General features: G+C 41.7%; 1 protein-coding gene across 9 annotated transcripts in view; it reads left to right on the top strand.

Moving 5' to 3' along the window:
* The window catches only part of POSTN (periostin), a 91068-nt gene that overhangs the window by 39937 nt on the left and 35980 nt on the right, over positions 1 to 15151 (top strand). For all 9 annotated transcript variants that reach the window (XM_060763451.2, XM_060763448.2, XM_060763450.2 and 6 more), the window contains exons 8-12: positions 373 to 585; positions 786 to 920; positions 7005 to 7153; positions 9071 to 9207; positions 13592 to 13722. In XM_060763451.2, the coding sequence (XP_060619434.2) occupies positions 373 to 585; positions 786 to 920; positions 7005 to 7153; positions 9071 to 9207; positions 13592 to 13722 (765 nt within the window). The remainder of the gene's footprint in view (positions 1 to 372; positions 586 to 785; positions 921 to 7004; positions 7154 to 9070; positions 9208 to 13591; positions 13723 to 15151) is intronic.

The raw sequence follows: 15151 nt of genomic DNA, 5'->3' as shown, positions 1-15151 counted from the left end.
TTACACCATTAAGCTGTATTTCTGGCATTGGAGAGGGGTTGGCTGGTGCCTGCTGGAAGATTTTCTCAATGTTCAATGACAGGCCGAGCTTCTCGTATGCTTCTGCAAAGTTGATAGTACTCAACTTTAAACATAAGGGCTGCTATATACATTTGAAACCTAAACGTCTTCTCTAATAATCAGAAATAACTTTGGTTGCCACATTGCTGCAGTCTTAATTTATATTTATGATACAATAAATCATCTCTTCAGAACACTTCATTATAGTAATATTGTATTTTCTAAAAGATTTTGATAATTGCTGTATCTCAACCATGATCCCCTCAAACATTGCCTAAACACATGACTCTTTTTGATTTCTTCCCTAATCAGCTCTGATGAAATTCCACATTTTGAACTCTCTTCAGTGTTCTGAAGCTATCATGGGAGGTGCATCTTTTGAGACCATGGAAGGCAACACAGTTGAAATTGGCTGTGATGGTGAAAGCTTGACAATTAATGGAGTCAAGATGGTCAGTCGCAAAGATATTGTGACAAGCAATGGTGTAATTCACCTCATAGACCAAGTGCTTATTCCTGACTCAGGTGAGTGGCATATAGTTGATCCCTAATATACACTTTTTCTTGTGATCTCTGACCATCTAACCATTGCTGGTCTTTTACTCTGTTAAACAAATAAGATATTTATTGCCCCCGCTAACAAATATAACTATATGAATTTCTATGATGTAGAAAACATGTGTCTCATTTCCAACTAAACATGTGTCCTCTTGTCTCATTTCCAGCTAAACAAGTTATTGAGCTTGCTGGTCCACAACAAGCTACCTTCAAAGATTTAGTGTCTCAGGTTGGTTTGGCTGCATCTCTGAGACCAGAGGAAGAATATACCCTCCTAGCTCCACTAAATGGGGCTTTTTCAGGTAAGGAAGCCAAAAATATTTTCGGCACTAGAAATGAGAGACGCCTCATGCTTTTTGCACAGCTATATGAAATGAGGAAGACTATAAAAACTTTACAGTCTTTATATTCTTACAGACTGTAGAAATGAACTGTTTGGATGTGAGTGTCTCTGTATTTTGAAACCCTATCTGATTTTGAGATATTAGCATTAAAAGAATCTTGGTTAGTAGGAGTGAGTGACTTAATACAATACCCGGATTTCAATGTTGGTACATATCTGCTTATAAAAGAGGGAATAAGGGTCTTATGTATATGTATTAAGGAGAAATTACAATGGCAAGGGGAAGGATTGGTCATAGGGGATGGTTACCACAACATATTGGCTATTAAGTTCAGTCATAAAGAAATGAAGTTTATATTGATAAATGTTTTTAATCCCAATAGGCACATCCTCTTATTATAGTCCTGATACCTGGGTACAGTTAGAAATAATGGTGGAAGAATTAACAGCTATGTAATCACAAGCAACGATTAATTTACTGGGAGACTTTAATGCTCAATTAGGGCCATCCATTCATGAACTAGCTCAATATGGTGGTCTCCCACATGATTTTATTAACAACCACCCTCAATGGTATTCCAGAGACAAAAAGTTCTATAGGGCTGGTATAAGCCTGCTTTCATTGATTTCTAAGTATAATTTACAAATCCTAGGAGGTAAGAATAATTATAACAATCAGGACTATGTACATCCTTACACATTTAATTCCAGCCACACAAGCAGTGCCTTAGATTTCATATGTGTTTTCAGCAGATAAGGCCGATCTTTTCTCACAGATCAGTGTGCTTTTGAGGGGAGAAAGTGACTATCAACCAGTGTGTGTAAAATTTTTGGGCCCTTCAAATTTAAGGTCAAACAATAGGAACGATAATTGGATTACGGCCAACAATGAGGCAATACATGTAGACATGGTGGCAATAGTGAATACCCTCAAATCAGAGGATATAGCACAGGGGGCCTTACTAATACAGTCACCCTCAGCTGAGTGGCAGACAGTCTCTAATGCATTCACAAATATTTGTGGTAGCCTAAAGGAACATCTTGTAACAAAAGCCTTTCCTAAAGGTCCTCAAATGAGCAGAGCACTCTGGTTTGACAAAGAATGCCAGCTTCTGAGAACAAAGATGATGACAACAATTCTACACATTTGCAAACAAAAATGTTGACCCTGAGATGAGAATACAAGAAACTTGTTAAAGCAAAAAGGAAAAATCATGCAGTCTCAATCTGGTCCAAACTCGAGTGTTCAGCTTAGAGTAATAACTTGGCTATCTTTTGGCATGTAGTAACTGGAATTTTGAAGAAAGAAAATTTGCATTTAATATACCTATCTCATAGAGGACTGGGAAAATTACTATACCCACTTGTTTGTTTCATCAGAAACCACAGTGACGCAACCTCCAGTTAAAGATTTACCAATAGAAGCCCTACCCCACTGACCTCCAGTAACAGAATATGAGATCAGATGTATCATAAACGACCCAAAGACCAATAAAGCCCCAGAGGAAGACTATCTACCTGCTGAGCTATTCAAAAAATACCTGGACTGGTGGGCCTCTTTATTAGCAGACCTATAAATAACACCTGTCAAATCCCATTTGGTTGGAAGATGGCAATAGTTGTTCCCATATACAAAAAAGGAAACAAATAAGATCCTGGTTCTTATCGACTGATTAGTTTAATTGATATAATGGCCAAAATATATACCAGATACCTCCTGAGCAGAGCTGAGGGCTGGGAAAACGAAAAATGCATCCTCGATGAAGAACAGGCCAGCTTCAGGCAGTGTGAATCAACTATTGACACATAACTACAAACTATGCCAACAAAGGGAAACAATTGTATGCTGCCTTTATAGACCTTAGTGCAGCATTCGATACTGTAAATAGAGATATGTTATGGATTAAATTAACTGATCTAAATATGGAACCCAGGCTGCTGACACTGATCAAAGCACTTTACACAAACACCTACCTGAAAGTGCGATTTGAGTTGCAAAGAGTCATGACAAACAGTGTTGAAACACACAAAGGGGCTAGACAACGCTGTATATTAGCACCACTGTTATTTAGCTTATATGTAAATTATCTACCTGAACAGTTGAAGGACCCAGTCTCGGGTGCTTAAAACACACATTAACATCCTGTTATATGCTGATGACATGATATTATTGTCACACTCGCAAGTTGGGCTACGTAAGTTGCTGAGAAGATTTAATTCCTATTTTCATAAGTACTCCCTATCAATAAATTGAAGTAAAAAATAATGATATTTGGCAAACGACATAATAATCACAGATGGCTTCTGGATGGTGAACCAATATAGCAAGTTCACACTTTTACGTACCTAGGAGTAATTTTTTCCAAGTAATTTTTTCCTGGTTCCCACACCATTAAAGTAGTTCAGCCAGAGCGAGAGTATGAGCAAATCAACTGCTAAAATTAACACATCATAGCCAACCAGGATCCTTAGACATGCTTCTTAAAGTATATAAGGCTAAGGTTACCCCCATACTCCTGTACAGTGTGGAAGTCTGGAAGTATCATTATAAGAGCAATCTCAAGCACAGCACCTGTGTAACTTTCTGGGAGTGGATAAAAGGACCCCAAATGCAGCAGTTATAGCAGAAATGGGAGTATACACAGTTGATGGTTTATCCAAAATTAGGGCATATAAATATTGGTTAAAACTAAATGCCATTGCAAATGATAGACTATCAAAACTGTCCCTGTTAGAGCAGACCAAAAATCAACATCAGTCCTCTTGGCTAGCTCAACTGACAAAATACATTGGGACTTCCAATTTTATATCCAAATCTAAAAGAACTAGACCCAAAAACAGTGGCACAATAAATACAGGATATCTTCGTAAAGCTGGCTCACTGAAATTGCTAAGTCGCTTCAAACAAACTTTTCAATCGGCCGAACACCTAAAGACAGAAATTCCTAAACATCTCAGGAGGATATTCACTAGAACCAGATTTGAACAAACAGATACAATGGTTAAACATGGAAGGTTCCATATAACGAACAATTTTGTATCATGTACTGTTTAGTTGTATTTTGTACAAGAAAGAGAGAAATCAATACCTCTGACCATTCATTACACAGAAGACTCACTGGGATCCCCATAACAAAACTACATTTTAATGGCTGGCCAGGATGCTAAGATAACACACCAACAGCTCTTTTTATACATAAAGCAACGCAGCTGAGAACTGCGATTGGGTAAACTATAGCGGTGGTCCCTGCCACGATTGATACAGTAAGTGAACTTGAGACTCCGTGGCCACTCGCTGGGCCCATCCTCACCCCGCTAGATGCAGAGGCTGTCGATAGGATCATGACTGCAACTAGGCCGACCACCTGCAGCCTTGATCCATGTCCCTTCTGGCTAGTAAAATCTTGCCTGGAGGGATTACGTGAACCTCTGTTGAATATAATAAATAGCTCCCTTGAGCAAGGAGTTTTTCCAGAGGGTTTAAAAGAGGCGATGGTATCTCCGCTGCTGAAGAAACCAGACTTAGATCGTTCGGTTCCCTCTAGCTACTGCCCAGTCTCGAAACTTCCGTTTCTGGGCAAGGTGGTTGAGAGGGCAGCAGCAGAACAGTTGCAGCAGTTCCTAAATGACACAGTCGGACTTGATCCCTTCCAGTCCAGCTTCCGTAGGGGGCACGGGACAGAGACTGTGCTAGTTGCCATCACAGATCAGCTCCGCTGCCAGATGGATCAAGGCAGATCAGCACTGCTTGTGTTATTGGACCTCACAGCAGCATTTGATACAGTCGATCACAATCTATTGACCCACTGCCTAGCCATGACTGGGGTTAGGGGGATACCCCTTAAATGGGTGTCCTCCTTCCTCCAGAATCGGGGACAGCGTGTGGTGAGGGGAGGGATGGTTTCCGAGAGATCTCCGCTAACTTGTGGGGTCCCGCAGGGAGCTATTCTCTCTCCTCTATTATTTAACATCTATATGCGATCGCTTGCCCAACTGGTGCAGAGCTTTGGGCTTGAGTGCCACCAGTACGCTGATGACACTCAGCTCATTCTGAGGATGGAGGGCCGGCTGGAGTCTGTACCCGAAAATTTCCATCAGCGCCTTGAGGCCATTACTGGATGGTTGCATCCCAGCAGGTTGAGGGAGAACCCAGCGAAGACAGAGATCCTTTGGCTGAGCTGTTCAGGTGGGAGGGAGATCCAGCTGCCTACCCTGGATGGCGAGACACTACTTCTGTCACCTTCTGTAAAAAGTCTTGGTGTCTTACTGGACCCTCTGCTCACAATGGAGGCCCAGGTCTCTGCTGTGAGCAGATCTGCGTTTTTCCATCTACGTCAGGCTAGGCGACTGGCTCCCTACCTATCTAGGAACAACCTGGCTACGGTGATCCAGGTGACGGTCAACTCGAGGGTTGACTACTGTAACGCCCTCTACATTGGCCTTCCTTTGTCAGTGATCCGGAAACTGAACCTAGTGCAAAATGCGGCAGCTCGTCTTCTCGCCAGGGTACTTGTGAGGTGTCGTATCACCCCAATTCTACAGCAGCTGCACTGGCTACTGATTGAGTACCGGATTACTTTCAAGGTGCTGTTACTAACCTTTAAGGCCTTATATGGTCTGGGGCCAGCATACCTGAGGGCTCGCTTATCCCCCTACCAACCCCAGAGATTACTTCGGTCCAAAGACCAAAATGTGCTTGAAGTCCCCAACATCCGGACTTATCATTTGTCCTCTACTAGGCAGAGAGCCTTTTCGATTGTAGCCCCTTATTTATGGAATGCCTTGCCAGTTGAAACCCAAACTATCCGAGACCTACTTGCTTTTCGGAAAGCCTGTAAAACCTCTTCCGACAAGCTTTCGATGGGTGAATAACTCGGGACTATGTCTGTTCTTGCTTTATTGTATTTTAAAGTTAATTGCATTGTTTTAATCTATTGCTGTAAATCGCTCCGAGCCAAATTGGGAGTAGCAGTATACAAGTCAAATAAATAAATATGTGAACTGGATTGGGATTGTGTCTATTTGGTCTATTTTAACCTTTGTTTTAACCTTTGTCCTTAACTTCTGTGGTATGAAGTTTTACCTTGACACTTTAATTATGATATTTTAAATTGTGTTTTAATTGTGTTTTAATGTATGTTAGTTCACTATTACAGGAGTTTTAGGACAGTGATTAGTGTCTATTTGCGGGGGGGGGGGGTGTTTTTGTCTTACTGTTGCTATGGTCAGTGGACTAATCAATAAACTTTACCACCTTGAAACCCATGCAGTTTGTTTATTTTTGTCAGAATGAGAAAATGTTTTGATATTCTTTGCCATTTCTTATAATAAATAAATAAACTTTATTTATATACCACTCTATCTCCCCGAGGGGGACTCAGGGCAGTTTCCAAGTAACATCACCAAAACATACAGAGTAAACTGCATAACATAATATTAACAAAACAACATAAGCATAAAATTATCACAATAACATACATATATATCCAGCCTGTTCAGAGCAATTAAAAGGCTGGGCCGAGGCTTGTGCAAACTCAAAATATGAGGGGGCCGGGAATTAAGTACAACGCTAACAGCAATAGTAGGTACAGGCCTGGGGCTGCTCATTTCTAGGAGCTATTAGAGGGATGGCCGGGGTAATAGGTAGGAAGTATGAGGCCATATTCAACAATGTTTGGGGCTGGGCTAGAACTGGTCAAAGTCTTGTTGAAACCACTTTTGCATTTATCTAGCTATTCTAAAAAAAAAAACTCCTTGTGGGCTTGATGGTTCTCAGTGGCAGTTCTGTGGGTTTGATTATCGTCGTTGTAAGACAATAGAGTCTGGAACTGTTTATTCCTTCCACTACAAGTCCATGCATCTCCATCATATAAGTGAACATGAGGATCTTGGGCAATTTCTATCTCAGACTGAAAAAGCAAAACCAAAAATTGTATTGTGAGGATGAATAGCATTATAATTGTATCTGAGATTATCCTAAATGTTTTATGCATAAGATAACATTAATGAAAACATAGTGTATTTGTTATACCTAAACACTTAGATGACACCTTGGCGATGGACCAGCGGATCCTTAAGCTGATTCTTCAGAATCACATTTTGAAAGTGAAAATTGGTCTAAATGACCTCTACAATGGGCAATTCTTGGAGACTCTGGGAGGGAAGAAGCTCAGAGTGTTTGTTTATCGCACGGTAAGCAAGGGTAAATTTTGGAAATCGTTTGAGATATGAAAAGCATATTGAAACCATTTAAATAACAAGAGACTGTTCCTCAGGTTAATCATGTATTTCTATAGAAAGTTTATTAAAAGTAGCTTATTAATATACAGGAAATTTAAGAATGCAACACATTCTTCCCTGGGCGTAAATCACAATAAACACAGAGGTGCTCACTTTGTAGAAGACATAAGATTGTCAATGTTTGAGAGAAACTCTGGTTTAAAGCAGGGGTAGTTAAAGTTTGCCCCTTCAGATGTAGTTGGACTGCACTCACAGCACTCCTAGCCAGCAAAACAAGTGGTGAAAAAGGATAGAAGTTGTAGTTGAAGAACATCTAGAAGTTTATCTACTTCTGTTTGAAAGAAGAGAAGAATCTGACTACAAGGAGATTTTTGTACTGGCTACATACTTTATTTACTCACGCATAACTCTAGAAATGTTAGTCAAAATCGTAACCCAAAAATCCTGGGTCTACATACCCATGGATCAAAGTAAGTGCTGTATTTTATTTTAAAAAGATAACTATCCCCTTCTCTTATTTTAAAAAGATAACTATCCCCTTCTCTGAGTAGAATAGTGAATAGCAAAAGCTTAGTTGATCAAGGAAAAACACAAAAGAAGCTTCAATCCCCTCTGCTCTCTCCAGCTTTTGGAATGCTTCAATTGGAAAATGGCAGTGGCCAGGGTGACTGATTCCCTCTCCCTGGAATGAGCTGCAACTTGTCCACAGATCATATCAAAATCCATAATTCTGGGCCAAATGTGAACTCTTTACATATACATGAAGTCAGCTTATACACAAGTGTATTTAAGTTTAAAAAATGTTTCAGGGAACACATGGGACCTTATCACATTGGGAAATTTACCCATCCTCAAACACTTTGCCAGCACAGCCACTATGGAGCTTGCCAGATCCAGTCACATGATGCACTGCTACTTCCATGCTGACTGCATTGGTGAAGTGTTCTACGACAGAGAAGTTTGAACACGTGAGACTACTCGTGTTCAGATTGGACAGCATGGAAGCAAGCTAGAAATGTACACTTTCTGGCATGTGATGAGCAAGTGAATGCAGTGGGCAATGTGAGGTACTGGTTGACAGATTCGCCCCGCTGCCCCACACTTTGCCCCACTGCCCTATGGATTATCCACTGTCCCCCACATCATGTCATGAAGTCCATGTAGCAGTCAAACTGGGTTTTTAGAATGATAGATAGTGAGCCTGATGTTCTGAAGAATCGGAGAAACCAAAAGGGTTTTTAAATTTCTGAACACACCTGGAACCATCTGCATGTGACATCCTTAGAAATAATGTGTGTAGGAGGTGAAAAACGGTGTCTAAACATTTTCAGTTTATTCAAGTGCATTTCAAATTATCTTCTATTTTCTGCTTTCTTGTTTATATTTAGATTTTATTCTATGAATAATTGTATCTCAGTCTGTTGCACTACATTGGCAATAAATTAAAATAAAGGGATACATGTTGAATTGTTCAAACTCTGGATCATGCAGGGAATGGTTCCTTCACAACCCTTTTCTTTGTTCCCTTGAAAATCCCACAACAGATCTATAAGTCTATCACTAGACTGCAAACAAGCATAGTCAGTATCCGAATCCCCCTCTGTCCATCCATTTAGGAAAATGTTGCCTCACTCAGATTGTAAAGACATATTTTTTCAAGATTCATTTTGTACAGCCAACCAAGAAATTGCCACATTTAGAAATACTTGTTGCTGTGAGAATGGAAACAAATCACTTGCAAATGTTCTGGATTAATTACATTTGACATTACAACACATAGACTGGGGAGAGGCATTATTCCAAATCATGGTTTACATGTTTTCCCCTAACACTCTTTCTCTTGTGCAATGTTCTTCTTTTCCTTGCTAGGCTGTGTGTGTTGAGAATTCTTGCATGATCCGAGGAAGCAAAGAGGGGAGGAATGGATTCATCCATGTTTTCAGACAACTAATTCAACCAGCAGAAAAGACTCTTCATGAAACACTGAGATCTGATAAACGATTCAGGTACATTAAGATTTTTTTTAGCCACATCAAAAATGCTTGACATTATGATACAGATTTTGGTTTTAAATAGTGAAGATGATAGATACCGAGACAAAATTTGAAATACTGAATCTCAAATTATTTATTTCTGGAGGAGAAATGAAATTCCTACATTTTCCTGACTGAAGGATTGCTATCAGTAATTTTGATATAGAATCTAGACCACAATAGAATCACAGAATCATAGAATCATAGAGTTGGAAAAGACTTTATGGGCCATCCAGTCCAACCCCCTGCCAAGAAGCGTTGAGGATTCTGCCTAGCAAGAAATGCTAACAACTAATAGCCAAAGTTCCAGATTGAAATTAACTGACCAAAGCAGCCGAAGACAAGGACAGAGATGTTTTATTGTTCATCCTGATGAAAGATGGAGACTTGCGCGCTTCTACCCCAAAGTGCAAGTCAGAACACATGTGCCCCTGCAAGAGGCTAAATAGAGTTTGTTACACTGTTACAATTTGAATTTGCCTCGTTCTGTTTCTGGTTGCCCAGGAAGAGACTGGCCAGGATTCATGCTAGGATTGGTCCTAAATGGGTGCTTTAGAGCTATCCCATTTGGGAGGGGTTTCAGCTTGGAAAATATGGTTTCATACAGTTTTATATTAATATACAAGCAGGTTTTCCCAGGTAAACAAAGGACAGTCTTCAGCTAGTTTATTGAGTTTGCTGTCTTTGCCTGAGGCTAATAGCTATCTGCCCAGACTAAGGGAATTTAAACAGAAAGGAAAAAAATATTTTACATTTAAGAGTAAAGAAAATTAAAGATATAGTTTGTACATTTTAGATTTGAAAAATTAGTGTAATATATGAAAATATGTGGAAACAAAACATATTAGCTGTTTTATTTCCCTGGCTGTCTAGAGATGATGAGATTATGATATTTTTGGGTTTAAATAAACAAAGGTTTGCCTGAGGTGGGTTCTTACCATGGCACAATAGCTTATCTGTTAACCCAGGTCAAACAGAGGCCAGGAATTCCAGCATATTGGCTATATGTCAATTTCTGTTATAAATATATATAAAACCTTGTTAAAAAGACTATGCAAATCTTGCTGCTGTTAGTCCTGTTGTAAGGTTTTATAACCCCTTTTATACCATTTCAATATCTTTTCGGCCTGATTCATTGACAAACTATAGATCTCTAACTATAGGGGGTTAGAGGTGTTTGATAACGGTTTTACCACCAATATATTTGCAGTGAACCAAAAGTAGCGGAAAACATTGTTTTGATGTGAAGAATTTCCAGGCAGTCATTCCAGATCAAAGCAAGAGAAAATAGGCAAAAATGGTTGAGAAAATATATTATGGTCTGTGGCCTCAATCCAGCATGGCTCATCAAAACATAATTCCCCATACAGAACTACTACTACTTTCAGCCAGTTACCACATTATGGGCTTAATTTAGCCTTGCTTAATCCTTCCCCTCCCATCTAAATCCATGCCTGAGATGAGATTACCTTGGTTGTTGGGATCTTCCACAATGGGATTTTAGTAAAATAACATTTGTATAAACCAGTTAATGGCATGCGTATCCACAAGTTTATATTAACAATGGGATTTAGTGCAAGTTAACATTAACAGTGGGATTTAGTGCATAGATTTAGTAATATAAATATAAGTATAAAGAGACAGTCAATGTGCTGTAGTACTTGGACAACTCAGGAAACCAGATCTCAAATAATTGCTTGGGCATCTGAATCCATTGGGTTGCCTCACATGAGGGCAAAGGCAATCTTCCTTGCCAAGAAAACTTTATTTGCCTTAGGTTTGTCATAAATCAGGAACAACCTGGAGGCAAACAACAACAAACAATAGAAAGGCATAAAATAACTAATAAAAATATTGGGAAAGTGTTTCTAGCTTTTGCTGCAGAGAACAGAAGACAGCAGGCTGGTTTTAATTTTTTTTGACTGATGCTTGCACTGAACTCCAATACTGCCATTCAGGCCATTCCTATGAATCCTATGCATGCCTGCTCAGAAACATATTCCATGTCATAACATTGATTTCATAACATAGGTAGTTTCCTAAGCCAATGTCTTCCAGAAGTTTAACTGTGACTCCCATCTGCTCAAATCAGTATGGCTGGGGATCAACACTTACAGTACTTTGTCAAGTTGAAGTCAATACGGACTTTAGGAGGGTCTCCCCAGTAAGAGAGACCCCTAGGACCGCACCAAAGAGGGTCCACAACCTTGGTGAGGATAGAGAAGATGAATTCCGGCTATAAAAATATTAAAAATAATATAAATCTCACCAAAGCGGAAGAAGATGGTGACCGAGGCTGAATCGGATGCAATTGTAGGGATAGCTCACCCACAAGCATGCCGTTACAAAGTTTGCAAGCATTTTTATAGACAAAACATGTACAGAGATTTCAAATTTCCCGCCCGCCCTTCCCCGCCCAGCTCGTCGGTGATTAGCTTGAACAGCTGGGAGTAGGCTTGGCGGCCCACCCTCAGCCTGAGCCAATCACAAGGCTTCCCCGCTTCTGGAGAGCGTATCAGGACGCTTTCCTCGCTTCTGGGGATTGACGAATCAGAGAAGAGGAGGCGGGACGATCAGGGACAATGGAAGGTGATGGGATTATGACACATTGAAACCTACATATCCCTACATCCGGGGGAATTGGCCAGCTGAGGCACGGAGTTATTGTTTTGTTGATGAAGAGTTGATTGATTTAAGAAGAGTTTTCCTGTCCCTGATCTGATAAGAGAAGTTCACTTTGTGTACTGGATAAAGAAAGACGGAGCTGATCAGAAGGCTCCCTGCTGGGAAGTCTGGCCCGCTTTGTTTGAAATAATCAAAACTAGCCTTTGGGAAGCGTCCATTGACCAGACCAACTCAGAAAATCAATGGAAAACTTCCTTTGCTATTGTCCATGCAAACGTCTGTGGAATGTTGGTTTTGTGGGGGGCAACAGCCCCCCTTGGGCACTGAGTTGTTTTCCTGGTCGCCTTTCTAAGGCAAGGGACCAAGGGTAAAGCAAAAGGGCAAAAGATATTTCATAGGAAGATACATACATTCAAATCATAAGCATTTCATAGCAACAAAAAAAACCCGTCCTTGTCCCACATCCCAAATATATCTAATAAAAAGAATTAATTTTATTTGGAGACTTTGAGTCCAATGTTTCTGAGGAAAGTTCATGAGAAATAATATTTCCTGGAGTTCCAAACAGGCAGCAGAAAGTCCTTGATCTTTGCAAAGGATGGCAGATGGAACTCCGACCGTACTGCAATGGATTCACATTCTGGTCCTTGGAAAACTAGAATCTCTTCCCAAGGTCCGGGGCCCCCTGGCCAGGCTCCTCTCCGAAGTCCCATGGGGGAATCACATCAAGTCCCTGGGTCCGGAGCTTAGCAGGGGTGAGCGGCAGCGAGGAACAGTCGAACGGTTACCATGAAACCGGCGTTTTTGGCAATCAGCTGTTTCTAATAAAATATATTCTCAAAAATTGAGAGGTTATTTCCCGGGCGTAGGGATCCAAAATAAGAAAAGCGAGATAGCAGATAGGTTTAAAATTTACTGAGATCCGAAAGGAGAAACGGCCTCCTCCTCCTCGCCTCCTCTGCTGCTCCCAGCCTCAGAGGCCCCTTGGTGCGGTTGATGGCACTACCCGGCTGAACTCAGCCCAGCCTGGCAGTGCCATCAACAGAGCCCAAAGGGCTTCTGAGGCCGGGAGCAGCAGAGGTGGCAAGGAAGAGAAGTTGCCGCCGAGTGGGTGGAGCCTCCTCCTTGCCACCTCTGCTGCTCCCAGCCTCGGAGGCTCCTTGGGCGCCATTGATGTCACTGCCAGGCTAGGCTGAGGCCTGGTCTGAGGCCTCAGCCCAACCTGACAGTGCCATCAACAGAGCCCAGGGGGCTTCCAAGGCTGGGAGCAGCAGAGGCAGCAAGGAGGAGAAAGCTGCCACCGAGTGAGCGGAGCCTCCTCCTCGCCACCTCTGCTGCTCCCAGTCTCGGAGGCCCCTTGGGCGCCATTGATGCTGTTTCCGGGCTGGGCTAAGGCCTCCGAAGAAGAAGCGGGGAGCAAAAGAGGCGGCGAGGAGGAGGAGGCTGCCGCCCATGAGCCCAGAGATAAGCGCCAGGGTATTGTTGTTCATTCGTTCAGTCGTTTCCGACTCTTTGTGACCTCATGGACCAGCCCACGCCAGAGCTCCCTGTCGGCAATCAGCACCCCCAGCTCCTTCAAGCCCCAGGATATTCCTCCTCTTTCTTCCTCACCTCCCCTCACCCCCGCAGCTCCGGGGGGATAAAAAAAACAGCAAAACAGCGAGTCCACAATAAGTGAACTGCGAAGGTAACACTGTAGTGGCTTAGTTTCATACATTATTTTCTTTCCCAGCATATTCCTCAGCCTGGTAGAAGCTGCAGACTTAGAAGAAGTTCTGTCCCAACCTGGTGACTGGACTTTGTTTGTCCCAACAAATGATGCTTTTAAAGGCTTGACGGAACAAGACAAACAGACTCTGATGAGTAAGTACATTGTAACAGGATTTTGGACAGGCTGTGGTAGCTGATGGCTCCTATGTAACTCCTGATTTTGGACACATTTAAAGGAAGAATTTTCCAGAATGCTACACCTGTTTGGGGGTAAAGGGGCCAGTTCTCTGTCCCTAAGACCCAGTAAGTGCTATATGGAATGCGAAAAACAAAACTGGAAGTCCACTTCTTTTTGTAAGTGCTCTAGTATGTGGAAGGATCCTAAACCCTACTTTAGAAATGAATTGATGCTGCAGAACTCTTCAGCACTTCTGTTTTGCTTTAGGAGATGCATCCTGAAAATTCAGGGAGAAAGTTCCTTGTGCTGAGGATATATTGAGTATTCCAAAACTAGAAAGAAGCTTTTGAAGTGTCTGTGAAGTGAACATCACTTAGAGCCATAGCAAACTACTGGAAGCGAGAGCGAGGGAAGCGATGTGAATGTACTCTCGCAGTTGGCAGAATTCAACTGTGAGCGTACGCTCACATCCCTGCCCTCTACAATGGAAAACAGGCACGCTAGCAAGAGAGAGAGCAGCCTCGGGGGGGGGGGGGGGGAAGGCGGGGCTTCGGAGCAAGCCCGAGTGCAAGCTTCCTGTAGTTTGCTGCGGCACGAGCGTACGCTCGCAACGCTGCCCTAGCAAAGGGAAATAGGCGGAGAAAGAGGCGGAGCATCGCTCATGCTGGCTTAGTTTGCTCTCGCAAAATCCTAGTTTGCTATGGCTCTTAAGACAGCAGTCCTTTTAATGCAGTGGTTCCCAGGCTTTGGTCCTCCAGTTGTTTTGGACTTAAACGCCCAGGAATGCTAGCCATCTTACTAGCTGTTAGAAATTGTGGGAGCAGAAGTTCAAAAGACCTGGAGGACCAAAAATTTGGAACCACTGTTTTAACTGGATAACAATCCTGGCAGCATTCTTTGCTCTTCTGAAGCAATAACTGAAGAAGAGTCCTTCCCACCCTGTTTTTTTTTTTTTTTGCTATTACATGCTCATCTTAATTGTGGGCCCTTCTACATTATCATATAAATATGGCAATGTAGGCCTATGTTTCCCACTACAAGCCATGTGGATGCAGTTGAGCTGTTTCTCACCTGTATATGCAGGCCTCAGCAAAGTTTTATTTGCACAAATGCTGCAAGTGGGATCTTAACCATTTCTTTCCTAAGGAATCATACCTCTAATTTTGTTCTGCATTTTATTCTTCTAGAGTAACAGCTGAAGTGGGGATTCATGCACATCTCCCATTCGTAGATGTGTGGATTCCAGATACAATTATAGCTGTAATTTCTGGGGTTAATGACACATTACTGTACTTCTGATGTACTGCAAAGCCCATTGGAGATAATATTAATCTTGTTAGTTATAATAGTGTAATTTTCCCTTGGGTAAAAAGAGCCCTTAATCTTGTTAGAGGTTGTTGAGCC

This window comes from Anolis sagrei, chromosome 2 (genome assembly GCF_037176765.1).
Source record: "Anolis sagrei isolate rAnoSag1 chromosome 2, rAnoSag1.mat, whole genome shotgun sequence".
Classification (NCBI taxonomy): Eukaryota; Metazoa; Chordata; class Lepidosauria; order Squamata; family Dactyloidae; genus Anolis; species Anolis sagrei.
Note: the sequence above shows the minus strand (reverse complement) of the source record. Positions and strands in the feature narration are given on the sequence as shown.